We start from the raw sequence: 26,711 nt of genomic DNA, 5'->3' as shown, positions 1-26,711 counted from the left end.
GAAGTAGCTGGAAATGCTGAAAGCCACTCTTTCCCTTCCTTCTAATCTCAAGTCTTGGTTCTTCCTGGCCAAGTTGAGGAGGTCACTTTTTTTTTTTGAGGATATTCAAGTCTGACCCCAGGACACTGCTTTGGCTCTCATAAAGAAGTGGGGAAATACGTTATCACAGAGCCTTCAGTCTGGGCTGCCCAAAGGGCTTTGTCTGCTAAGTAAAATGAAAAGTATCCCCAGGGAAATAAGTTCAGTTCTGTTGAATGGAGAATGTGAGTATTTGCTCTGATGTTCCTTAATAGGAATTGCAGCTTAAATCAATGCTTTAAGTCAGGTGTGGGGAAGGAGGACTACTCTTTTCCATTCCCAGCTGCATCACTATGTTTCAAAAGCACTTTGGGTCAAAATGCTGTCTCAGGCTGGAATTTAATCTTTCAAAAATGCTTCTGTCTTATTCTATCTGATGCAAAAGTCTTCTAGGAGTTACCTTAGTAATGCCCAGTAATGTTCTCCCAAGTCATTGGTAGACACGTGTTGACCGTGATGCTGTATGAAAAGGGACTTGTTACTTATCGTGGCAAGTTTGTGCAGACCATAATCTGCATACTGTCTTCTAAAGAAGGATGGCTTATGCCAAATTTTTATTCTCCTATCCTGAAAATCAAGCTTCACTCTGAAAAAAAGCACCAGTAATTGTTTATTCAAGCTTTAATAGTCAGTCATGTGGCTATTGATAATTCCTTGATTTTTACTTTGATCGGGAGACACTTAACAAATCCAACAGAGTTTTGTCTATTTCATTAAACTAAAAACCTAGATCAGTAATACAACACAAATAGAATAATGGCCTCTTATCCAAATTCTGTGCTATACCTTTAATGTGTAACTGATATGGACTACCTGATCTCTCTGTGGAGTAGAGGACAACATAGAAATTCAGCTTAGTCATGCCTTTCCTGTGTGGTATTCTCAGGACATAGGTGGCATAATTGACTACAGATATCTTAGTTTAAAAGCCATCTTTTAAGTTTCATCCAGTCCTAGTAATTCGTGTGCAGTCCCATGGGCTGTATCCAACGATTATGCTAATTTTATTAGCAACTCCTCTTGCTTTAATTAAACTATAAATTCCCATCTGGTCACTGTTGTGCCAACACCCTTCTTTCCATTTTTTATTTTAATGTATAGATAATTTGTGTGTTTGCATTTCAATTCTGATTTCCTGAATTATGCATCATGCTTTTCATATGAAATAACAGATTTTGAGGGGTGAACTGGACTTCAAATTGAGCTAATGGGTTTGAGGGAATCTCTGGATCAAAGCAAAGACCCAAGTTTCTGAAGTTGGCTAGGTCTGTTTGGGAGCAGATTGTCAAAGTATCTTGCGCTGTTGAAAGCACGAACCTATATGGTGCTGTTCAAAATACCTACAAGCAGGCCCTGTATTAACATTTACTGTGTTTATGCCACAAAGCAGAGCAATGTGAATTCCTTAGTGGACTGTTAATTTACATGTTATACATTTTCAAATATTTCCAAAAGCAAATGTGAAATGATTAGAAATCTGTTCACGTGCTCACAAAATGTTATTAGCAAAATGCCTTGGGCAGTGTGTTATGTTGACTAAAATTGATAATTTTGTATTTTAAAACTAAAGCAACTCCCACTGCCCCTGGATAATTTTAGGACCTGCCCAGAGCCCAGGCCTCCTGGTCACACCACTTCTCAAGGTGTGTGTTGAACTGAGGGGGAAAAAACCAAGGAACCCACAAATAGCAACATCTCCCACCCAGAGCAGTGACCTAAGGTTTGAGTGATTCAGCTCTTCCGAAAGCCTCAATTAAAGTTTCCTGTGGAATCCTGCAGTTTCAAATGGCTTGTTATCTATAAAATCACTGTGAGAAGGTGATTCTGTTGTTTACCACTTGTTCTGCTTATGTAAGTTTTTAAGTGTGTATGTTGCTCTGAAGAAATCAAACCTGGTGGTTCTTTTTCCTTCTGCATAACTGTCTGTCACCAGCTGTGTGTGGTTCTGACAGAGTCAAAGCCCTGGACAAAATATCTCATACTCCTCAAAGTGTTGAGGTTGTTTTTTTTTTTTGGTTTTTTTTTTTTTTGAAGAGCACCAGAGAGCAAGCTATTTAATGGTATTTGTTAATGTATCTCTTTTTTTTTTTGAATAATGGTTTTCCTGCCTTGCAGATTCAAATATAACATGACACTTCCTCCTAAATGCTCATTTTTCTGTCCAGAAGAGTTGCCCAAAAGTCTGCTCCTCAAAGTTTCACACCAGACTCACATGGGATATTAAAATTCAATAAAAACCATTGTGATAGTAAGATTGTGCAAAAAGCCTATGCCATAGCTGAATATTGTTTGTATGGGTGCAGAACATGTTCCAGCAATTTACATTTACAGCTATGAAGTAATTGAATAAAGAAATGCATCATCATTTTCCTTTTTAGCACATAGGTGAATTATTTTACCAACATGTGAAGGGGTGTTCATATAACATCATGGTGCTTTGTGCTAGAGAAAAACAATTACAGTGAATAAGGTAGAATGGCTCTGTTATTGCAGTACATAAGACTTTGATTACATACTGCCAAGATTCATACCAGCCTAGTAGTTGTTGACAGATAAAGTAACAAAAATGAAACTCATTTATTTTTTCTTTATTGAGACCTCAAGGTAAAGCAAATTTTCAGTTCTTGTACTTACTACATTGAAGGAACAGAGACTGACAGTCAAAATGTGCCAGTCTAGAAATATAAATTAAACCTAGTTTCATATCAAAGTTTCATTTAGTCTCTGAAAAGGAGCTGCTGCTTGGATTATTTTTGATCCTAAAACAAATACACTGTAGACAACCGTAGTGTATCTTGGATGAATTAACCCCCTCATACATTTAGCTTTTATGTATTTTCCAGGATATGCATCCATGTATATTCAAGCAATTAAAACATTTGTTATGAACTTAATTATTTTGCTTTTTTCCCCCTGCTTAATAACAATTTACAGTGTTTGCAAACCCAGTGAGTGTGTGGATGGTTTTAATAGAGTGTAGCACTTTTGCTGAAGAAAATACATATATTGAGGAAAAAACCTTCCCTCTCTGCTTGTGTAAGGAAAATTCTTCTGGCTTTTACCATCAGTTCTTCTAGGCAGCTAGATACTGGGTTATTTAATGATAATTCTAACAATTTTTTTTTTTTTGTAAATTTGTTTGTTTTCTAAAGAGCAGATAGAAGTAGCTGTTAAAATAGCCAAGTACTAAAAGGAGTGGGTTTATCCCATCAAAATCTTGGATTAGTTACCTGGTCCAACTGAACATAATTGCTGTTCAGATTAATGAGGCAGTTTCCTGGTATCTCCTCCGTAATTAAACACTTCTCTGGTTCAATACAGTATTAAAGATGCACCAGACGTTGAAACCTCAGTAGTGAAATTTAAAACTGTTGAAATTGGAGAGGTCAGCTGTGAAATACAAATTCCTTTGCAGTATGGAAAATTCACTGGTATGGTATGTTTCAAGAATAATTTGACTTATATTGGGGATGCTGTATTTGTAAAAATTTTTCTTATCTTTCTGCCATCTAAATGTGAGAATTTTTTTTCATTAGTTCCTGAGAAAAAGTAACATAAAGTGCACTTGTTTCCAGAATTACCTTTTCTGACCTTTCACAAGATGATAATTGCAGTACCAGTAGGCTTAGAGGACTTGTTAAAAAAATTAAGCTTGTAAAGTAGCAAAAAATGCCCCTTTGCTTGCTGGTGTCGATTTCAAAATTAACATTTTAGTTCATGTGCTTCTAATAATCGCTGACCCTTACTTCATGTGCTTTCCACAGGAAATGAATACAGCAGAAATTACTTTGACCCGTTGATGGGTGAGGAAATAAACCCAAGGCAGTGTGGGATGGAGGTCAGTGAGGAAGGTGAGGCAGAATTAAGTATGTAATTTTGGTGTCAGAATATTCTTTTCCATTCATGAAAATGAGGTGTCAGAGATCACATATGCAGTTCTATTTAAATATTGAGGTTTACAATTTAAATTCTAAATCTTAACTGCTCTGAACACGATAGGCAGTATACACAGACTTGGATGAAGGACAGTGAGTTAATCGGCAGGTTCGAATGGGGCTGTTCTGTATTAACTCTGCTACTGTAGCAAAATGAAGCACGCTCTGAGAGCGTTGTCTACACCATATTCATTTTAATTACTGAAGTTAGTCCAGAACTGAGCGCTAAGCTCTAGCTTTTTCACAGTCCTGCTCCCAAAGTCCTCCTCGGAGAGCACTTTTATTACGGAATTGAATGTGTGTTTGCCTAACAGAAGGAAACTCTAGAGTGAGTAGAAGTGCATGAGGAGGCTTTTTTGGTTTTCTTTTTTGCCAGTTTAGGCGAGATATTTAGCTTTGCTCTCTGTGGGCGATAGCAACCAGGAGGGTGTGACTGCAGAGCTGGAAGAAGAGAAGTTATGCATAGGTATGAGAGAGATTAACCAGGAGGTATTGTCTAGCAGAGGAAATTCTCCTCTGCTGTCAGGCTTTTAGATAAAAAGGGTGGGAACGGGCCTGCCTGAATTTGCATGGACTTAAGTAAGAGCATCATCACGGTAATGAAATGCTTAGCTCTGCACTGAGTGCTTTGGCCCAGCTCCTGTTGTTAAACACTAACAAGACGATAGCACGCAAGAGCCAGATCTCCTGTGTTACCTTGCTGGCCCTTTGCTTTTCTAGAGCCTGTGCTTATTTGTACTGCAGAGACTCTCTAGGTGCACAGCTGTAGTCAGATCTAAAAAGAGTTATCTATTGTAATGTGTATTAAAGTTGTTCACTTCTGAAAGTCGTGAGAAACTCTGAGCACATATGGAGGTTTTAAACTTTTGAGACAAAAACTTGTGTGATTGAAAAAAGCAGGCTCTATTGCATATAACTAACTTGAATTTCTGTGTTCTGGTGAAAAAAAAAATCAAGGTTGATCAAGGTTGGATTATATCTAATCCAAATAGTTTCCCCATTCATTGTGTAGGATAGCAGTATAATTCCTTGGAAGTCAACTTCTGGCTCAGAGTTCTTAAAGGAAATATTTTTTTCTTGTTGGTCCTACCTTAGTTCATCTTATGAAAAGGCTTTATGAGTCATGATCTGCTTCATAACCAGAGAATGAAAAGCAGATTAATGTATCTGTGCATGTATGCCTGAAATCATGTACGGACAGAGCAGTGACATAAGGGATATACGGAAATACAGTTCTCATTGGGAGGAGATGTTCTCTTGACTGTGTTGAAGAGGCTGAGTGATAAACTTAACCATAAATGCTGATTTTGTATTGTGTGGTGGGGGTTTATTTATTTTAGAATTTGGAACAGGCTCTTAGTCCATCGACTTGCAGGGTTTGGAGTGGAGAGATGGTTTTAGTCAATTGCATATCATGCTAAGCCTGAGGTCCATGTGTGAAGAGCTGTCTTTTGGTGGTCCTCCTTTTCTTCCTGGCAAAAATGTTGCTCAAAGGTTGGGAAAACTCTTGCTTATTAAAAGTCAAATAGCAATAGTACTAGCCTCAGCTTGGCTGTGTGGACCTCTGTAGAGCAGTTATAATGCTATATTTACCAGTATGTCTGCCAAGAGCAAAACATTTACCTTGCAGATATTGAAAACGTGCCTGGACATGGTCCTGGGAACCTTGGCGTTTGAGCAGGGGGAACTGGGCTAGATGGACTCCAGAGGTGCTTTTCTGCCTTAAGCAGTCTGATTTGTCAATATTTACAAACCAGGCTCGCTGTCTGGCTTCTTTTTCCTTGCAGAAGTATTAAATTAGTGGAAGTACATTTGTGTGTAGTAGATGGCTTTAAAAAAGACAGTCAGAACTAAAGCTTGGTCCTGCATGGTCATGCCCTGATTGGAAGCCAAACTGGTTTACATCTTCTTTTCAGCTAGCAGCTTGTCATGAGCAAGAGTCAAAAACAGAAAAACATTAAGAAATCAGGGCACACTTTGAAGTTGCACTCTTCTTAGAATTTTAGGAAGCCAGGCTCAGTGACCAAAGAGAGTATCTGGTGAAAAGCAAATTCTCAGCCACTAACTATTCTTTAATGGGTTATTCTGTGAAAATGAAGATATTGGTAATTATCTTTTCTATATTTGATAAATTAGATTTGTTCTAAAAATTTGTATGAGTTCATAATGCCCTGAGAGCAAACAGTGTCCCACTATGGGTTTGCTTGCCCCCGTGCCAAGAGAAATTTCAATGTTGCAGGCTAAAAGAAATGTAGAAGATTCTATACTTTCAGGAGAGCTTTGCAGAAGCCACTACCTTCTTTGAAAGATCAGTGTAATTGAAAAACTTGCCTCTGAAATTTCATGGGAAAAGAAATTTATTCTTTGAGATTCTATTGAGCACTTAAAAAGAGCCACCCAAGCTTGCATGTAGCTGTACTTCAATCCACCTGCCTTGTACGCATTTCTTTGGTCTTCTATCTGCCTGTCTTCAGTGACAACTTAGAGAAGTCAGGGTCTGGAAGATCTGGAGAGAAAGTGGTCCCAGTTGCTCATTTCTTCCTTGAATGTAGAACCTTTAAGTAAAATTTTTTTTAGGTCTCATGGAAAAGGGTAAGTGTGCATATCCTTTGCTGCTTTTTAAGATCTGCAGATATTACTGAAAATTTGAATGACTAACCAGCCACAAATTCAAAATTCATGGAGTGTTGTAATGACAACTCATATTAGATAATGTGTTAGTATTACAGACAGCAAGGTAAAATTTCTAATGAATATCCAAAATCATGTTAGAATAAATTGGGTATTCTGATTTTCATTAAGAATCAAATAGAATTCATCTGGCAATTTGAATATAAACAGTCATTTCAGCTACTCTATTAGCAGAATTTATAAGCCAGTTTCAGTTCAGATCAACATATAATATTGCCCACCATTTCAAAGTATATGACTATATTTTTTTATTTGAATTGTCTTGCTTCGAACAAGTGACTGTAATTTTATTCTGAGCTATGAAAATAACACTGTAAAAACTATCTTTAAGTGTCAAAGCACTTCCTAACTTTTGTATTTTTATATCTTTTCATTTAAAATAATATTTCCTGAAATACTTCTGGAAGAAACTATAGCTGTTTCATTGTTGTTTTTTTAAGATCCTGTGAAATTTGATGAGCAAATCCTTTACTCTAAACTGATGAAGCTTCTAGATGAAGAAAACAAGATGCTGGACTTCCAAGGTACATAACAAAGTCAATTGCATAAGGAAAAATAAAACTCTTTTGAGTCTGCATGTGGGAAGGAGAGAGAGTAATCCATCCCCTTGAACTCAGAAGTCAAAGGGATGATGATTTTAATGCAATTCTGTAAGGTCTTTTTCTCCAAATGTTTTTGTTTTGTGTCATATTAATGTGGTTTTAACTGTAACTTAAGTGGCATGCTTTCTCTAGATTGCTTCACTGCATGTTGAATTCCACACTTATGAAAGAAGACTGGAAATATCATTGCTTATGTGCTCAAATCTAGAAATGGAAATTCTTATTTAAGCTGATAAATGGGTAGGCAATTTGTCTGATGCACGGGTCATGTTACCCTGTTTCAGGTTATCGATACAAGAATTTACAATAACAGGTGAGTAAGAAAGTGTTTTCTGTGGCTTTGTTAGAAAATATAAATTGATGTTCCATCTACAGTAAAAACAATGAGAAGAGATTTCTTCACCTCAAGCAAACAGCCTTACTTTGGTTTCATTAATTAAAACCTAGTTGATTCACGAGATCTTTGCCATCACAGCCTTTGTACAAGGCCCATGACTGCTGCTCTCCTCTGGTTCATCCCAGAACTGATGTTTGTACAAGCCCAGCTCAGGGCTGCCCTTGTATTCTTTGCCTATCCCCTCCCTCCTTTTTCAGCAGATGTCTTTTGTGCAAAATTATTTTGTGTCCTTTCTATCTATATGAGGCTTCCTGTTGTATTTCAGCAATACATGGACCTACTCTGTCAGACAGAGCAGGCGGTTGCCTACGGCACTAGAGCTCCAGGAGCTGCAAGTTGTTTTATGGCTATTTAGTTTATAAGCAACTTTGTTCTAGAAGAGGGAAATGTTTTCATCTGCCTAGGGTTGCAAAATCTCTTGAACTGGCACTGGTCATATCAGTAACATCTTTGAAACCCATTTTATCTCATTTTGAATGCATGGGGGAAAAAGTGCAACCGTCAAAACTAAATTCATGCAGATAGTTTAATCAAACCCCTTTAACTTATTAGCAAGATCTCAATTGTTCTATGTTAATGTAAATTCTGGGACAAGCAAATGCATCAGCATGTGTGTCTCACGCTCCATGAGCACATCAGAGCTCCCTGTGCAGGCATGAGGGCAGCAAATGGGAGACACACTGCAGGCCACTGCTGTTGTGTGTCTCAAGCTGTGCCTCAGTGCTTTTATTTCTTAAAAGTGCCATGATGGGCATCAGAGCTAGTCCTGTGGGTGAAGCTGCACACTGTTCTAGCTGAATTTATTACTTTTCTTTGCTTGGGTAAAGCAAATCCAGAAAATAGAGATTTTCCTGGAGACATGAAGCTTGTGCAGTTTCCACACCTATGCATATATCAGGGTGTATTTATTTCTGCCTGTGTTTTTCACTCCCAGTATTTGAACTAGTTGGACACTTCCAACCCTTCTTTTTTTAACAGGGAGCAAGTCTCACAGGTATGACTTCCCTACCAGTTTTATGGAAGTGGGCAGTTGAACAGAGCAGACAAGCATTATTAATGTCTCCACTGAGGGAAAAGCTAATATGGGAGTTTGACCCTTATTAGAATCAGAAAAACCATCGAAAAACCAGGATTCATTTGATTCCACTCTTACAGAACTGCTTCGTTTCTTCATTTGGCCACTGAGCTGAAAAATCACGTAGTCATACAGTCCTAATTAATAGATGATCCCCAAAGGAAAGGAAAGAACATGGCTCAGAATTTATATAATTGTATATTTAAAGCATTTTGTGGCTGAGTAACCTGTTGGTCACTCTTGTGGTATGTGTAATTTCATATTATAAGGCAACTTAAAAAACTTTGTTTTTATAGATATAGACTACATATTTTTACCTTGCATTTTTGTCAATATACTGTTGCGATCCATGAACATTTTAAATGATGATACGTGAATGCCATAAAAAATAATTTCTATTATATTGTTCTTTGGCAAGAACCAAAAACTTGAAGTGCCAGGTTTTGCAGAATTTTAAATGTCTGAACCTGGTGCATGAGGCTTCAGTATTGTACTTTTTAAAATACAATTTCTTCATGGTTTTCTAGACCAGGTAGCCAAAATTATTTTTCCATATGGAGTTTGTTGCAGCTTTATGCATCAAACTCATCCTGAGGTGTAGTCTGCTGCTGAATATATCCTTTAAATTGTCATCTCAGTGTATAAACTGCTACTATCTGATGGACAAATACAGAAGTAAATGAAGTCACAAGTGGTCACACTTATACCGGAGAGATTGTTTTAATTACAACCCAGCATCTGCAAATGCAGCCTGTGCTGAAGTGATTGAGCTACAAGGAAAGCACGACTCTCAGGGTTAGGTACATCCAAAGCAATGAAAACTTTTGATTCCCATGCTAACAACTTCAAGCAAGTTCTTATTTAGTTAATCAATCCATTAATGAATTTTCAGCCATTTTATCCTCTGTGTACAACAGAGCCACAGTATCCTACTGCGTAAAGTAGTAGAATTTTTTAAGACTGGCTACTTTTGTACAGGGAGGATTTTGTCCCTTGGCTTTTGGTCAAGTATTGCTCTGGGGCATGATCCTCCAACCTATGGAGGATCACAGGTTCAAGCAAGGAGCAACCTGATGCTGGCCATGTTTGAGAAGTTTCTTTGCAAAGACAGTGTGGAAGGAGCAGATCAGCTGAATTAATCCTGTTCTCTCCTTCTTTCCAATGCAGGCAAATGAACAACAGTGCTTAAATGAGCATATGTATCTTTTAATAAAATATTTTTCAAATCTAAATTGTAATTTATCACTCTATTTTTCAGAGTTGCGTCCCTTGAAAAGGCTTTTGAAAATGCTCTCTTATTTTGCTCTTTTTTGACAAAACTTATGCTAATTAGTCCAGTGTCTTCCACCAAAACTGAGCTCACTTGATATGATTCCTCACAAAAATAAGAAACATAAAAAAGAAAAAGTATATTTTGATGAATTGCTTCATGTCTGTCTTTCTGAACCAAATGGTTTTATTTCCTTTTTGACTATTGCTCTACCCTGAGACAGGAATCTACTGAATTCCCAGGATGTAAACTTGCCATACTCCTGTGAAAGCAGTAAAGTAGCTGATTTATACCAGCTGAGCATATGGCCCAATGTGTACAGCAGTGTCAAGGGGAACAAGAGATGCTCCATCTTCTGCTTTTGGCAATGTTTCTTTTTCCCCTGCTTCCTGGGTTTTCTCTCTCCTAGCCAAACCCTTAATGTTACAGTAAATTTAAATGTAAATATTGTTTTGTTTTTGCAGTTAATAGTTGTAGGTCAAATCACTTTTCATTAGGTTTGTAAAGTGCTACATGAAGAGATGTGTACCCTAAGGTAATGGTTTGAGTTGTTTATATCTACTGTACATTTCCCCCAACATGATTTTGAGTTGTATCCTGTTGTAATTAAATAGAAAACCCACCCTACTTCCTGTGTGTTGGTGGCATCGAGGTGATTTAAGTACTCAGGAGGCTTAACAATTAAAGTCATTAAACAATGAGCAGTGAGCAAAACTGGAAATGTTAATAGCCTTAGTTTTATCTTTCCTTTTCTGGTCTTCATTAGAGAATAAAAGACTTCAAAGGAGACTGAGGGAAAAAAAACCTCTCTTTTAACTGCTTTCATGTTGTAGGATGGACAAAGAGAAGCAAATAACTAGATATGGCAATTTCTTTAAGAGATAGGCAGAGAGAACTATAAAAGCTTACACGCAGAAATATGAAGCAAGACAGATAGATGTGGGCAATCTGATATCTGTTATTTTTTAGTGACCCAAATGTGGAGACATGAGCAAAAATAGTTGTCATTATTTATGATCCAAACTAGTATTAGTACTGTAGCAGATAACAATGAGAGGATCTAATTTTTTTTTAATATAGCATGATCAACTAAACTGAAAAAAGACAAAGTTTCTCTTTAAGGCTGACTTTATGAATGGGATTTATTTTTATTTATGTGATGCATATACCCTTTGGGTCTGCATATGTCACTACAGAGAAATCAGGGGAATGGTGTGGGTGAGAGTAGAAATGGACCCAATTTATTAGGCAGGAGCTGCATGCATACACCTAGGGAAAGGAATCTAATCATTTGGGGTGAGTTGAAAGGAAGATGAAATGCTTGATGTAGCTTCTTAAAACTCCCATTCTATTGCAGTTATTACTCCTCTTCCTCAGGAAGGAATGCCAGAGTTGTTCCAGATCCAAATCCCTCTAAAATTAACTGGTGAGCAAAGTGCCAGTGGAAATGTAGATCATGCCTTTTAAAAAGTACCTAAGGAACAAGCTGCACATACTAAATTTGTACTTGAATTCAGATGTTGCACTTGAGGACAATTTTCCTGGTACTGGCACTTGGCACCTGTCAGTTGTGTTACTGATGCTGTTTCCTATTTAAAGTGTTGGTGGGTCAAACATACTAACTGAGAAGGTAGTGAATTAACTCCCATTTGCTGAGAGATAGTCTGCCACTTTTGTTTCAAGCAGCCCGCGTCGTCAGTGAAGATTTTCCGGACCCTGTAATGCCTGTCAGCTCCAGTAAGGCATGTGACCTTCACAGGGAGCTTGAAGATGAAGAGATTCCTTCATATATCGAACAGTTTGAGAGAGATGTTCAGGATGACATAATTCTGCTTGGCAGCTCTTCACTGGAACAGGTCAGAGTTAAGAACTATACAACAATTTTATCACTTGTTTCATAACATGATGCTGGCTTGTTAACCTTGTACACCCCAATTCTGTTTCTGTGCCTGGCGGTACTATATTGAAAGAGGAAAGGATAACCGTTGTCGTTGGCATGCTTTATGTGACTGGCACTTTGCTAAGCTAACAGCAGGACCTTTATCTTTGTCTCCATTTCAGTGTGAATAAAAATAGATTGCCTTCATGGTTTCTTTCCTAAATAGTGGAGGATCTCTGACTGCTATGTAGTAATATTGCAATTGAGTTTCAATCAAGAGCCGAAGTCTAGGACATCTCTCTCTGCCACATTTAACTGAGGCTTATTCATCAGTGAGCAAGTTCGGATTGGAGCCCAGGGAGGATTTATGCAGCAATGTTCATTGTACGGAGGATAAGATTATTTCCCCATTATAAATCTGTTATGTTTGTCAGGGTGGCAAAGCTTTCTAAGGTTTTGTTTTTGTCATTTATGGCATAAAGAGACAGGTTCTGGCTCATGTTGACAAAGGCATAAGTTTGCAGGGCTGAAATGATACTTGTGGGCACCTAATGACCATTTATCCCTTTGAAAAATCTCATACTAAGACTAGAGGACAGGAAGAGAGATTAATTGATGAATCTATCATTTTTAATTAGCAACATGAGAACAGCGCACTGGCTCTGATGGGCTTAAAATAGGTTATCCAGTGACTGATGGTGATCTAAGCTTTCTTTTATTTTCAGGGGAAGTTTTTAGATTTTTTTTTCCCACTGCAGACCTAAACCTTATCATTGCCTTCTGCATGATGGTGAGGGACACAATTCTCTTCCTTACTGCTTTCCTCTAAATCCTGTAGCTATATTTCATTCCTTGTGACTTTTTATAGCTGTATGCATCATGCATGGAAGGTGGTATGAGTAATACTGTTCAGAGAATGTGAAATGGAAGGGAACTGTGAGGGAAAAGGACTCTGATGGTACTAAGAACCTCATGTGTCTCAAAGGACGGATGGAAAATGAACCTGGAAATTGGTGAACAGAAAGAGTTGCACCTTTCCAGAAGGTTATAATGTGTTGAGAATTTGCACTTTAATTATGTTTGGGCTATTCAGATGCCCCCAAAGCTTCATGAGGCTCTGTGACACCTGAAGGAACACAATAGATGTGTCAAAACTTTGTTTACCCTCCCTCTAAACATGGCCACATGGCTGATCATCTTAATTGGAATCTTTTTGGAGGTGTTCAGCAGATTTTTTTTCCGAGACGGAAACAATCTGTCTGGTCACCCCCAAACTACATTATGCTTTTAAACTGACAACTACACATGTGAATTTACATGTAATACAATACAATAGTGCTTTTCTTCCTTATATTAGTCCAAAAGGAAGGAAATCCTCATTTAGTGTGATTGATTGAGCTGGTCTACCATGAGTTTTCAGAAAGAGACTCATTCTTTGCATCAAAGAGGTGTTGAGTACTTGTGTTTTCTGTCCATTCCACTCACACATCTCTAACCTCAGTTTTTCATACCCTGCTAAGGAATTTAGTCCCACTGACACGGTATTAGCTGTCACATCTTCATTCTGCAATACACAGAGTAAGAAGAGGACCCTGTAAAATCTGTATTGTCTTCTGGATCAGTGATCTACACATCCATCCCTTCCTTAAAAGACTACAGAAACGGCGTATTCAGTCCTTTTGAACAGAATATAGAAGAGCTGACACTGGAAGCAGATGCTGCAAATATCATGTCATTGTATTGGGTTTATGTGGACAAGTTTTGGTAGTTGTGGGGGTGGCTACAGGGGTGGCTTCTGTGAGAAGCTGCCAGAAGCTTCCCCCCATATCTAGCAGTCTAGCAGTGCCATTCCCTGGTGGCCTCAGGATGGGCCAAAGAAAAAAAAAAAAAAAGAAAAAAAAAAAAAAAAAAGAAAGCAGGCAAGTAATTTTGCACAGTTGTAATTGTGGCCAGAGAAAAGCAGAGTGAGAATATGTGAGAGGAGCAGTCCTGCAGAAACCAGGCAGTCAGTGGAGAAGGAGGGGGAGGAGGTGGTGGAACAGAGATTCCCCTGAAGCCCATGGTGCAGACCATGGTGAAGCAGCTGTGCCCCTTCAGCCCATGGAGGACCATGGGGATACAGAGATCCACCTGCAGCCCATGGAGGAGCCCACAGCAGAGCAGGTGGATACCTGAGAGGAGACTGTGATCCTCTGGGAGGCCCATGAGGCTCGTGCTGCTTCACAGTCCTGGTGGGACGTGTAGACCTGTGGAGAGGAATCTATGCTGGAGCAGGTTTCCTGGTAGGACTTGTGATCATGTGGGGGACTCACACTGGAGCAGCTTGTCCTTGAAGAACCGCATTGTGTGAAAGAATGACACTGGAGCAGTTTGTGGAGAACTGTTACCACGGGATGGACTCATGCTGAGGAAGTTCATGGAGAGCTGTCTCCTATAGGAGGGACCCCAAGCTGAAACAGGGGAAGGACTCCTTTCCCTGAGCAGCAGCAGGAACAGCCTGTGATGGTCTGACAGTAACCCCCATTCCCAGTCTCCCTGGGCTGGTGTAGGGGGGGAGGTAGAGCTGGGAAGGAGGGAGGGCTGGAAGGAAGGTGTTTTTAAGGCCTTTTTTTTTTTTTTTTTCATTATCCTGTCCTGATTTCGTTAGTAATAAATTCAATTAACATTTCCAATTCTAACCTGTTTTGCCAGTGATGATTTTTAGTGAGCAATCTCTCCCAGCCCTTATCTTGACCCATGAACCCCTCATTACATTTTCCCTCCCTTGTCCTTCTGCAGGGGGGAGTGACAGAGGGCTTTGGTGGGTACCTGGCATCCAGCCACAGTCAACTTACTACAGTCATATTGGTATTTCAAGACCTCTAGCAATAATGCGAGTGTGCTAATTCTTGTTTAATTGATCTTCTTAATTCTTTAATGGACATCTTTACTCTTTGATCCATGGGTATACCCCTGCAGCATTGCAGCATTGATGCTTTTCCACAACAGCTGCAGGTTCATTGTTAGGCTGCTGCCATGGTCCTCAGAATCTGTTGTTGCTGACTTTGGGATGCTTCCAGCTTTTGTTCTTGAACGTATGTTTTTTGGTTTGTAAAAGTCTTTAATTTTGTGCTTGGCATTTACTTCTTATTCAGTAGAAAAACTCTTCCTTCTCTCTGCAGGTTTAGTGAGTAGCAGATGTACTTTAGCCAGCATAATTTATGATTAGTTAATTTAATCTGCCATAATGACATAAAGTGAGCCTGAAACAAGCTTCTATCAATTTTGCCATTAGAGGTAGCATAATATTTTCAAATGTCTACACAACTGAGTAATTAACTCTTGGGCTGACTAAAGGAGTCTAACAGACATCTCCCTCACATTCCTTTGTTTTGAAAAAATGAAAAAAAAAAAAAAATGGGAGCCCAAGGGTTAAAAATACCAGGTGAAATTTTACAGTACATGAGACTGGTTTTATAAGTGAGATTCAGAAACACACTTGAGTTGCTGTTTCTTTTTAGGCTGCCAAATTTTTCTCCAGTGAGGCACCTGATTTACTCTGGAGCATTGCTGGAAGTGTTGGCATGAAAAGGATAGCTATGTATCAACTATCTTTCCCTTAGTTCGTTGTTTTTCTCTGCTTTGTAGCATTACAAAAAATGGGTGGCTTTTGTTTAAACAGCAGCTCAGTATGTCAGATGACCTTGATTCAAAGCTTTTGAAAGGGCAGATGCATTTCTCAAAATAATATTTTTTGGAAAAAGGGTTTATGTTCGATTTTAGCTCTGGAACTTTAAGCTGTATTGTTTCTTACCTCATGTCCTGTTTTGTAAATGCAAAAACTGAGATCTGAGGTTGGCAGGAAATGCATAAGGGGAGATCTGATAGATTCTTGCAAAGAAAGCATTAAGCAGATGTCAATGTTCTGTTAACAAATACATTAAAGAATATTAAATTTGGAAAGCAGTACTGTTTTGTGTGACCTGCCATGTAGACACAAGGATTTCAAAGGCCCCAATGACATTTGCTTTCAATAAAGAAGAATAAACTCTGTTGCAAGAAAATCAAAACTTGAGACTATGTTGTGGTAGAAACTGAGGAGGTACAACCAAGGCTGGATATTCAGAGCACCATAGAAAACCATTTGTCATGAGACAATGCAGGGGCACATGCTTAGGGGTGGAACTTGATCTTACAGGGCAGAGAAATATGCAAGGAAATACCTGAAATAATGCTGACTTACCATGTTTGCTTAAAGATGGGGTGCTCTCAAAACATGACACACTGCTGAAGATGGTGCAAACAGTGGTGATTGGAGTGAGATTGCACTTGATGGGCTTTTGGCAACATAACCTTGCTATATGCTAATTAAAATTCCATGGAAGAGTACTACCAGCTCTAGAACTTTTAGCCGTTTCTGAACTGAGAGAATAAAAGTGGCTACCCAGTTTTATGTAGGTTCTCTCGGAAAAAAAAAAAATGGGGTGACTGAAAGGATCAGTACTGCTCTACAAGCCAGGAAGATATTTCCTGTTTGTTCACCCTCCTCCTGCAATTTGGTTAGCAATTCTTTACCAGGGTAATTTGTTCATGGCCTCCATCTCTCTGCCAGTTTCAGCTGCTACATTTACTCCTCTGTGCAGGGCATAGCACCTCGCAGGACTTGATCGTCTTCACTATATAATCAGTTTTGATCCATGATCTCAATGTGAATAACTCAAGAGCCTCTGAATATAAAGTGCAAGTTTTGCTCTTCGGTACCATTAGCTGAGTTATAACAGTAAGAAATGAGCTATTTGTTGCAGGTGGATAGTAATAAAATGTTGTCTTTCATCAAAAGATTTGCCTTTTGGTTAAACAGAGGTTAATGCCTCAGGGTATTAGATCTAATACTCTTACAGGGTCATTATCATCACTGCTCTGACTCTTTCCCAAGTCATAGAGATCAATTTATATGATGATGGAGAACTCAGTTTTCCTTTCATTAATAGTGGATAGAACACAGGTAAAATTTGGTACTATGTACAATGGTAAATTTACTCTCCAATCATGAATTTTACCATGGGATCAGACCTCAGTCTGGTAAACATCAGATAAAACACCAACGCACAGTTGCTTGCATGTTCTACCCCATTGTGTAATTCTGTCAGAGTCATATCACAGAATGGTTTGGGTTGGAAGGGACCTGAAAGGTTGTTTATATCCTGATGGTACCTACAGACCTCCCCTCATCAAAGCTTTAGCCTATTAAGCATTTTACAGTCTGTTCTGAATATAACCCTTGTGGGAATATACTTACTTAAGAGCAATGCAGAGTTGAAGGTGACTTTTCATCAGCAGAAACTTACTTTTTGACATTTACCAAGACTTTAAATGAGGGTGATGTGTAAATGAGTTGGGGTGGGGATTTTTTCTGTGTTTGTTTTCTTTCTTTTTCTTTTTTTTTTTCTTCTTGAGAATTACAGGTCAAGAATACAAAAGCTAAAAATGTTTAATTTTCACTCTGTCTTAAAAGTGAGTGACTACATTTTAGGCAAGCTACCTATATGCTACATACATTATTTGACTATCAAAGCATTTCTACAGTCAGTTAGTATAATGGTTTCCATTTCATTTGCATACTATAGTAGGAATTATGGCTATCTTCTTTAGCACATAATTTTCTTTTGAAATCCATCATTAGGCTGAGCTCACTGAATTCATTATAGGCAACCTTCTCTTGCACTTGTGAAAAAAAATACCACAGAAACCTCCTTTTGGGGGCAAAAAAAAAAAGGTGAACTTCCCAATGGTTGGGATATTGGGCTTCTGTCCCTTGGACTTCTGATTTCCTGCTCAGTGAGAGCCTGTGGCCCTCAGATGTGTGTCAGCACCCATAATCTGGGCAGACCCATAGTCTGATGTTAAAGCCATATATGTAGCTAGGGAACTTCTCCACCCTGTAGGTCAGCAATCTGAGATTTCTAAATATTTTAAATATCTTTATTCTATTAGGCTTGCTCCTGTGTCCTCATTTGGAAGCCTGGGAAGCTTCCAAATTTCTAAGGTTCCTACCTTATTGCTTTTGGGCACTTAGATATGTGGTTTTTTTTGTTTGTTTGTTTTTGGTTTTTTTTTTTGTTTTTTTTTTTTTGTTTGTTTGTTTTTTTTAAGGAGCAGGGTGGATTGAAGAGAGAGCATGGAAATTAACATAAACATAAGCAAAATCGTGGAAAAGATGTTCTATATGTTTGTAAACAGTCTGTTACTGTGCTGTCACAACACCCCCAGTATAGCTATAGCTGCTCTTCTAAATTGTGACACTTTTTTGATTGCTTGGTCCAGGAATTATGCAAGTTTCATTTAAGTAAATATTTAAATGGAAGTAATGAAAATCTTCCATATTTCCTATGTTTTTCACTAAAAATAAATTAATTTAGCTTTTACTGCGTTCTTTCACACTTTAAGATCAGAAGGGCAGTTAAAGAACTGAAGTAATTCTTGATATTCTATTGAGCTGGAACAATGATTCCTACAGCTACTGTAAATGATGATACTGCATTTGCTGCCACTTAAGGTAATCTGACTGGTCATCTCTCTGGCTCATTATCCCACTATAAATTCCAGTAAGGAAGTCCATTTCTATGGTTCAATAAACAGAGGCAATTGGAAAGATTCTTCAAAGAGAATTAGTGATTGCCAAATCCTGATGAAGTTTAAGAGACTTCATCAAGTACTGACCACCTGTTAAAAGAAGCAAAACTCAGATGAGGATTGTAAGGGAAGCATCAGCATTACTGATGAATAAAGGCACAAACCTGCAAAAAATAAGTACAATAAATCTAAAGTTTTAATTGCCCATGTATTCTCCAGAATGATTTTTTCCCCAGGGTTGTTTTATTTGTAATTTTAATACATTTGGAGCCAAACTGTAGTCACAGGTGTAGCTAAGTCTACCTCTGGTTAGCTTTTATGACAGGGTACAGGTAGCAGCATTAATAGACTATATGGATTTTGAGCTGCAGATTAAGGAATTATTCTATATGGTGGAAAATTTTGCTTCTGTAGTCTTACAGTAGAGTTGAATTTATTGAGTGGAACCCGTGCTGGATGCACATTTGGCCTTTGCTTCCTAGAACAGATTAATTCAAGTGGAGAAGAGCCAGACCTCTGGAGCCTATCTAGTCCAGCCTCCTCATCTTGAGGTGTATTGGGTTTTTCATGTGTAACCAGACTTTTTAAGGGCTTTGGAGTTCAGATCAGTTTGTTAGTGGGAAATAGAACTAGTAGTCTGTAAGTTGAGAGATGTTAAAATACTGTGAAACAGAGTTCAGTTGCATTGCGTGCCTGCTTATTTATTTAGTACAAAGCTGAAAAATCACCACTCTTGTTCAGCCTGCTGGCAACACGTTAACACAGTTGGTATCTCTCATTACTGTGCCAGACCCTTAGACAAGATGCAGTTTTCAGGACTAGGTGGTTATGGTGAGAATATATAGTAAAGTCAACATGTTCACTCAAAGATACATCAGCGCGATATGATGTTATTATACAGTTACTTATATCAGCATTCAAATCAGAGAAAGATCTCAGCTGAATATGTGAAACAATTTCCTTTCAGCAGAGACCTGGAGCAGGGTGTGGGCTTGCAGGAGGAGGTCTGTTCTTTACAGAGAAAAATCATTAGGCATGGCAACTCATCATTGCCACTGTGGTATTTAAGACAATCATACAGTAAACCATACTTAAAGTGTTTTTTCCATCTCTGTAATTTTCATGTACTATTTGTAAGTTAATGTCTCTCTTAATTATAAAGTGTTCAAATATGTCTGCACACTAGAAACAGAAGATGATGTGGAAGGGAGTACAAATGGGAATTATTGGATAAAGTTAAAGTCTATACTTTTTGATTACAATTATAATGGAGGCAGATTTGTGAGGCAATGCTTTACTGACAGTCAGAAAAAATAACAGGGACTCAGAAAGATGAAATAGATTGTAACCTCTGGCCTGAACATGATTTTTTTGGGCAGCTGTAACAAGAAAATTTGTTGCCATGACTCAAGTTTTCCCTATCTGCAAGACAGACCTAAAATTAAATACCTGCTATGTGGAAGAGTAAGAGGATTAAAGGAGTAAAGTTTCATGAGGGACTTTGAAAAGGCTTTACAAATAATAAAAACATTCTGTGCTGAAACTGACAAACATTTTTGAATTGAAGAAGAATGGGGGAAAACCACAAAAAAAAATTCAGTGTTTCCGACTGGTATTTCCTTTCAGTTTCCCTTCAGTTGTGTCCTGATTTGCTGTCAGTATCCAAAAAGTAGAAAAAGGTGGTAAAATGCTGAAGTTTATTATATGGCTTATGAACACTTTTCCATTGTTAATGTAAACTATTCATTTTAGATCTATAGATTGGCATAGTTCACTTTGGTTTTCACTGGCATCGCTCAAGCTACATGGCTTTATACTGGAGGGAATGTATTCCCCAATAAAATGTGTTTAGTGTCTTCCATCATATCTTGGTAGCATATTCTGTTATATCTTACTCTTTAGGTTAAAAGTGTCTGAATCTTAGTAGCTGGTGATTTTTAGGCTAATCTGGAGACATCAGAACTTGTGGAACTTTGACAGGCTTAGATGTTTCTGGCTAAAGTCTCTTAATCAGTGGCAAAAGACATTTCAGCATTACATATTTTCAGTGCTTGGTTATGGTAGTCAGATGTTCCCATAAATTTCCTTGTATTCTCTTATAACACTCTCTAGATTTTGATGAGGATACCAAAGGTTTATGACCTTGAAGCTACATCTTCTCAACCATGAAGTAGGAAGCATCTGAAGGAGCACCTGGTGGTTCTGAAGAAACTACAGATGATCTCTCTGTGAACAGCAAGACAGAAATGAGAAGAATGAGTTCTCTGTTTTGAGACAGGAGAGGCAAAATCTTTGTTTTGCAGAAGCTGGGTAGCTCTGCAGCAGTCATTCCTCCAAAGTTTTCTAAACGCATATTAAGCAAAGTGATTCAAGTTCTTTTAATTTGTCAGTCCTATCATCTTGGATCAAAATCATGATTGAGAACATCTCTGAGTTTTGAGGGAATTCAGGTCCTTGTTTATGACACCTACTTACAGCTGGATCTAGTTTCCATATCTGTTCAAAATCAGTGTCTTTATATTCTTATGAAAGCATTCACCTTGATAGCAGAATACTACTTTCCTCTGTTGACTGGTAGCTCAGTCTTCACTGCATTGTTAGAAATAATGCAGTGCTTTACAGATTTATTAAAATGATTAGCCTATAATGTTGTCACTAAATGTATCTGTATCACTCAGTGTAATAAGACTGTAGCATGACTAAAGTAAATCTCACTTTGTGTTCTGCAGTATCAGTTTTAAAAGAGAGTTTGAGTTCTGTTACAAAACAATTGTCTAAGTTTTAAATTTGATTCTTGTGAACAGTAAATTAATTTTCTATTTGAAAGGAAAGTCAGGGAGGAATGTCTTTGTTGCTTTTTCTCTTTCTCTTTGAAAAACATCTAAGAGTTTGTGGTGCATTTTTTGTCAGAGTGCACCATCAATAATACTACCATGTGTCCAGGGTTTGGCACAACTTTACTTTCTGGTTTGTGGCCATCTCCTTGGCAAGGTCACACAAATTCCAACAGGTTATGGGTAGTGCAATTTTGAGAGCAGGCCTTATCCAGCTCCTTTAGATTTTGCTTCCAATGAAGAGCACTCATTTAACTTACCTTTCCATGCCTCCCTTCCCTGTGATCTCTCTCTACAGTTAACATGGAGCAGATAAGCCTCTCAGAATTTCAATTTGCCTGAAAAGAATGTTAACTTTTCTTGCAATATTTTTTGGTTAATCTCAAATGTTTATTCAGTTTTTAACTTGTTTTGTGGTATAAATTTTGTGCATTAGATATTGAAATCACTGGGAATTAATCTCCACACAGCAGCCAGACTGTGAAGGAGGAGAACTAGGTGGCACCAGTGGGACTAGAGGTCTGGGTTTTGTTTCTAGTCCTGCTGACATTTCACTCGCTGAAGCTCTCCCTTCTCCTGTCCATAAAAATAGAGCGGGCAGGATTTCCACCACTGAAAAACATTTTAGGATGCAGAGATGGAAATTCTATGTAAAAGATTTTAATTGGATGTCTGTTTGAACCTAAAAAAAGACAGCACTACCTGCACTGTGATGTACCAACATGATATTTCAAGGGGTGGAATGAAGGGGAAGCACCAACTCTGCATATGGGATCACTGTGCGCAGTGGGAGGCTGCTGAGACCCCACAGGTTGTGTCTCCATGCTGCCTCTGCTGCACCCTGACCTGGTGAGGAAGACATGCAGGGAGGTGGACCTCTACAGCACTCCTTGCACGGAGTAAGATTTTCATCAAGGCAAATTCTCCACTGGCTGTTTTAAATTGCAGTGGGGAGAGCTCCTCAGCAGAAGGCTGTAATAGACTAGGACTGACCAAAAAGGGCTATGTGTGTGTAAATGTTTTCCCTAAATGCTCCATTTTTGCTAAACAATAAAAGCCAAATTGATTTTGCTTCAAAGCTTTGCTGAATTTTGTGGGCTTGCTTTCAAGAGGAAAGGATGTGTTTGGGTGGGGTTTTGTTTAATTTTTCTAATTTTTTGAAAAGTACTATACAACCAGATCCTGCCATTTGTGAAGTAGCTTGATACTGAAAATATCCAGTCAGCACTGATTAGTAGTGTTGAGTCAGGTTCTTGTGCACCATTGTGTGTGTCTTGGCTGAGCCCAGACTGAAAGACCTTTTCAAGCCCTGGTCTTGACAACAAACTCTGAAATCAGTAGATAGGCCATTTGTGTAATTAGACCTCAAGACAGCTGATGAAGAAACCAGGAAAGACGTGTGAAGGAGCTGGCTCACAACTCCAGCAGAGCCTGGTATCAGGATGGGGAGTAGGACAAAGTGGAGCTGTGATTGAGCCCTTCAGCCTTTGAACAACTCCCTGCTTTTCCCAGTACCTCCCAGACCAGCAGTTCGCAGATTTTAGCCGCTTATTTTTTGAAGGGGCCCTCAGTGTCTATAGGGACTTGAAGCTAAACCACATTTCATGCCTTCTCTTTGGGAACGCCCGTTGTCAACAATGGGTTGCTGTCACAGTCCAGACAATGCTGGGGTCATGATGAGAAGCAAGTGCCTTGCTATGTGTGCCATGGTACATGCCATTGAGAAAAAGCACTTGGTTTATTCCAGTAAAGCTCTGGTTCAAGGGATATTGCAGAAATGTCTATTCCACATAAAAAAAAAAAAAGAATGTATGTGGGCTGCTCTGTTTTTGAAAACTTACACATTTTTTTCCTCTATTAAATTGCTTCCTGGTGATGGAAATGTCTGGGATTTTTTTTTTTCCTACTGCATCTACTTTCCTTTAGCTTGCACACCCCTGAGGTAATTAGTGTAGGTTAAAATTTACATAACTGACTTAGGGGTTTTGCAAATAGGAAAGATGGAAATTTATTCAAGGTGGTGAATAATTCATTTTAAAGCAAGTTTCCTGTTTTTTTAATCATGTAGAAGATGTATTACAGACTCATAGAGGTTTTCTGAATAGGACCTTGAGTACTGAATTTTTCGTATATTTTTTTTCTTAGTATAGGTAAAGAAATATTAACCATGACTCATTGCACTTTTCCTGTTCAATAAGATTTGAATAAACTTAACAAATTTATTAGGTAGATGATAGAGCTTTTTAAAAATTATCATGACACACTGTGACAACTATTTTACTAGGATACAGAAGAAATAGTTTTAAATCATATTCCCATTGCCACTTCAGAAGCAGAGATGGAAAACAGTGCAGTTCATGCAGACAAGCCTGATTCATATTTTCTTTTGAATATTCATTGTTTAATTAAGATTAGGAAGATAAACAAGGGGACTGGACAGCTGTGGGAGTCTGGTAATAAAATAATTTTTTTTTTAAGAAAACTTTACTACTGGCTCAGTGTAAACCTGGAGTGGTAATGTCTGAATGTTGTTACAATGTTATGGCTACTTGATATTTCACATGAAGTGAGTTTACTATTTAATCTTATTTCTTAATCTAAGTACTCACCTCAGAAATAGCTTTCACAAACATCACCAAGAGCTATGTCCAGGAGAAAAAATGTGAACCAAACACTACTCCAACTTTCTGAACTTCAGCTTTAACTGCCTCTGCCCAAAACTTGAAACCTCTTGCCATGTTCCCTGGTGACTGCAGCCCGTTGGGCTGTGGGAAGTGTCACAACGTGGCTCTGACAGCCCTAACCAGACAGCTACCAGCTCTGCTGGAGCAGAACTCCAGAGCAGAGCCAGCTCCCAGCCCTTCCTTGGGAAGTGGTGTAGGTGGTGTTTTACCAGCCTGGTGAAAGAAAATCTGTGCCAGTAGGGATGGGAGAGAAATGGGTCCTGCACTAGGGAGTCCTAGTAAATTGTAACCAAAAGCTGCCCAGGAGCAGGAGGGCATGGTTCTCACCAGTGGAGGGGCAGTGGTGAAGGAAGAATTGCCCATGGCACAACTGCAATATGGAAAACTGGAAGATCTCATTTTGAGCTAGTTTTGTCATGCCACCTTTGTAATTGATTGTGTGTGATACTTGACCTGGAGGATTTATTGCATCCGTCTAAGGATAGATGTTGAGACTGCCAACAAATCCCACTGCTCTTTAAGGCAACCTTGTTGTCTCTGTTTTAATTTTACAGGGTTAAAAAAGTTACATTAAAAGCTACATGCACAAGCTTTTGTTGTTTTTGTCTGTTTTTACACTCTGACAATTTTCATTTTGGAAAGAAGTAGGATGCTTTGCCTTAGTCTTCAACAGACATTTCCAAGCTTCCTTGAAAACAGCCAGAAATTTGTCAAAAAATTAAGAGATTTGGAAGAAAGGAGGGACTTTAACAGCCAGATATGGAGCCCCGATGGGGAGTTTTTCTCCACTGACTGTTGCATTGTTTCCCTACCAAAACCACTTTTTGCCTTCGAGGCTTGATGAGAGTAGAAGTGGAACACAGTTTCACGCTGTTTGGATGACAGTCTAGGGTGCACAGTAGGATGCTTTCTTCTGTTTTGGTAGCGTTGTATTCACATTTTATGTTGGTCTCAGGGACATCCAGTAGAAGATCCAGACATGAGAAATGCCCTTGAATGTTCAGCAAGATCTCTGAACAGTGCAGGTCATGGGGAAGAATTTTGTTTTCATGAGTGTACAGCCCTCAGCAGTTATTGTTATGAGTTTTTGCACAGAGAACACAGCCTAATACATGCTGATGCTAGCTTCTAGATGGAAAGACTTTTTCAGCTTTCTGTGCAAGAGAAAAATGGCTTCAAGCCCTCCAGCTTCATGCTGGAGAGCTGCAGAACTGTTGGGGGAGAGGACTGGTCATGTGAGTTAGACTCCCACGCACCATAACCTCCAAAAATGCCAGTCCTTCTCACCAAACATTTAAAACTTTTGTGGTGAGACAAGAAAAACATCAAGATCTGGAGCAGATTTAAAGCAAGGCTTTAAGATGTGAGGTCTCTGGTCTATGCCTAACTGCTTTGTGTGCTGTTTTGTTATGTGTGTGTGTGTGCAAACACACTTGAATGTACATATGCTTACATATGACTGTCTGACTAGGTCTTGTAATAATGACTGTAGGACACCACTGTGTAAAAATATACATTGTACCAAAAAAATTTTATAACAAAATGAGAGCTCAATTTGTCCTTGAAATAATGCAGTAAACATGGGAAAACACACAGGGAAAAAAAGTAATGGAAAAAAAATGTAATAAAGTAATGGTGGCTAAAGTTCCTTATTGCTTGTGAAAAGCTTCAACCAGAAGACATAAAGCAAACCTTTGGAAAATTGCACATTTGTAGCTTTTATTTCCATATTATTTCTGTACACTTGGAAATAAATTCTGATTTTTCTTTTTCTTCTTGGCATGTGGGACTCAAAGCATAAGGGAGCTTCTCACCACAAGAAACAAAAGTGGAGAGCCAGGATTCATGAACTCTTTCAAAGGTATGTCAGATAAGGGCTATTTTGTAATTCCATCTAGTGTACTTTCTTTCTAAAGATCTTTCACTTCTTTACAGATATTAATGAAGGGAACTTGTCCCATACAAAGACCTCAGGACTAGAAAAATTAAGCCTGTGCATTTGAAAGAGGTCTCTGTTTTGGATTACCTCTCTTTTCAGATACCCAGCTTGGACTGTAGTTTTTAAGTGCTACACACTGTGCACTTCAAAAGGTGACCAAATGGCTTATCCCAGCATCCTTCATCCTTGCCACTGAATTAGTCTTGGAGAATGAAGGAGATAGTAATTGCAGCAAAGTTTTTGTGATCAATGACATTCAGATAAATAAATGCATTGAATTACCTGTAAAGAAATGAACAGATGAAATAAATAACCCTCATGAACAGAGCAAAGGAAGCCATGTTCTGCTGTGACAGCTGATGAGCATGCTGCTGAGCACAAAAGAGGCCTAACTTCACCAAATGAATTATTGTATTCAATCTAAAACCCAGAGAAAGGAGAAAAATGGTGCAACTAGGAAAGAGATCAAATGTGGTTATTTAAATGTTTGATGTTCTGTAATGAAAACTGTTTACCTTGATAATTGTGTATTTGCAGCTAATAAAGGCAATAGATACAGTAGTTTAAAAGTAATAAAATCAACAACAAAGTGTATTTAATTTTAAATTGAATTGCAAGCAAATGGGCGTCCTAATGAACTGCTGTGTCAATGCAACTCTAACCAAATTAAGTGAAATAATTTCTATCATGAGAAGCTAAGTAAGTACAAAGTTCC

General features: G+C 38.4%; 1 protein-coding gene across 1 annotated transcript in view; it reads left to right on the top strand.

The window, feature by feature from the left end:
• Positions 1-26,711, top strand: part of LOC137471478 (uncharacterized) — a 158,771-nt gene that overhangs the window by 14,500 nt on the left and 117,560 nt on the right. Inside the window, exons 4-7 of the mRNA XM_068185896.1 lie at positions 3,843-3,929; positions 7,145-7,228; positions 11,732-11,904; positions 25,854-25,918. Of these exons, the coding sequence (XP_068041997.1) occupies positions 3,843-3,929; positions 7,145-7,228; positions 11,732-11,904; positions 25,854-25,918 (409 nt within the window). The remainder of the gene's footprint in view (positions 1-3,842; positions 3,930-7,144; positions 7,229-11,731; positions 11,905-25,853; positions 25,919-26,711) is intronic.

The sequence above is a fragment of the Anomalospiza imberbis genome, chromosome 1, assembly GCF_031753505.1.
Source record: "Anomalospiza imberbis isolate Cuckoo-Finch-1a 21T00152 chromosome 1, ASM3175350v1, whole genome shotgun sequence".
Classification (NCBI taxonomy): domain Eukaryota; kingdom Metazoa; phylum Chordata; class Aves; order Passeriformes; family Viduidae; genus Anomalospiza; species Anomalospiza imberbis.
The sequence above is the reverse complement of the archived record's forward strand: the minus strand, read 5'-3'. Positions and strand labels throughout refer to the sequence as shown.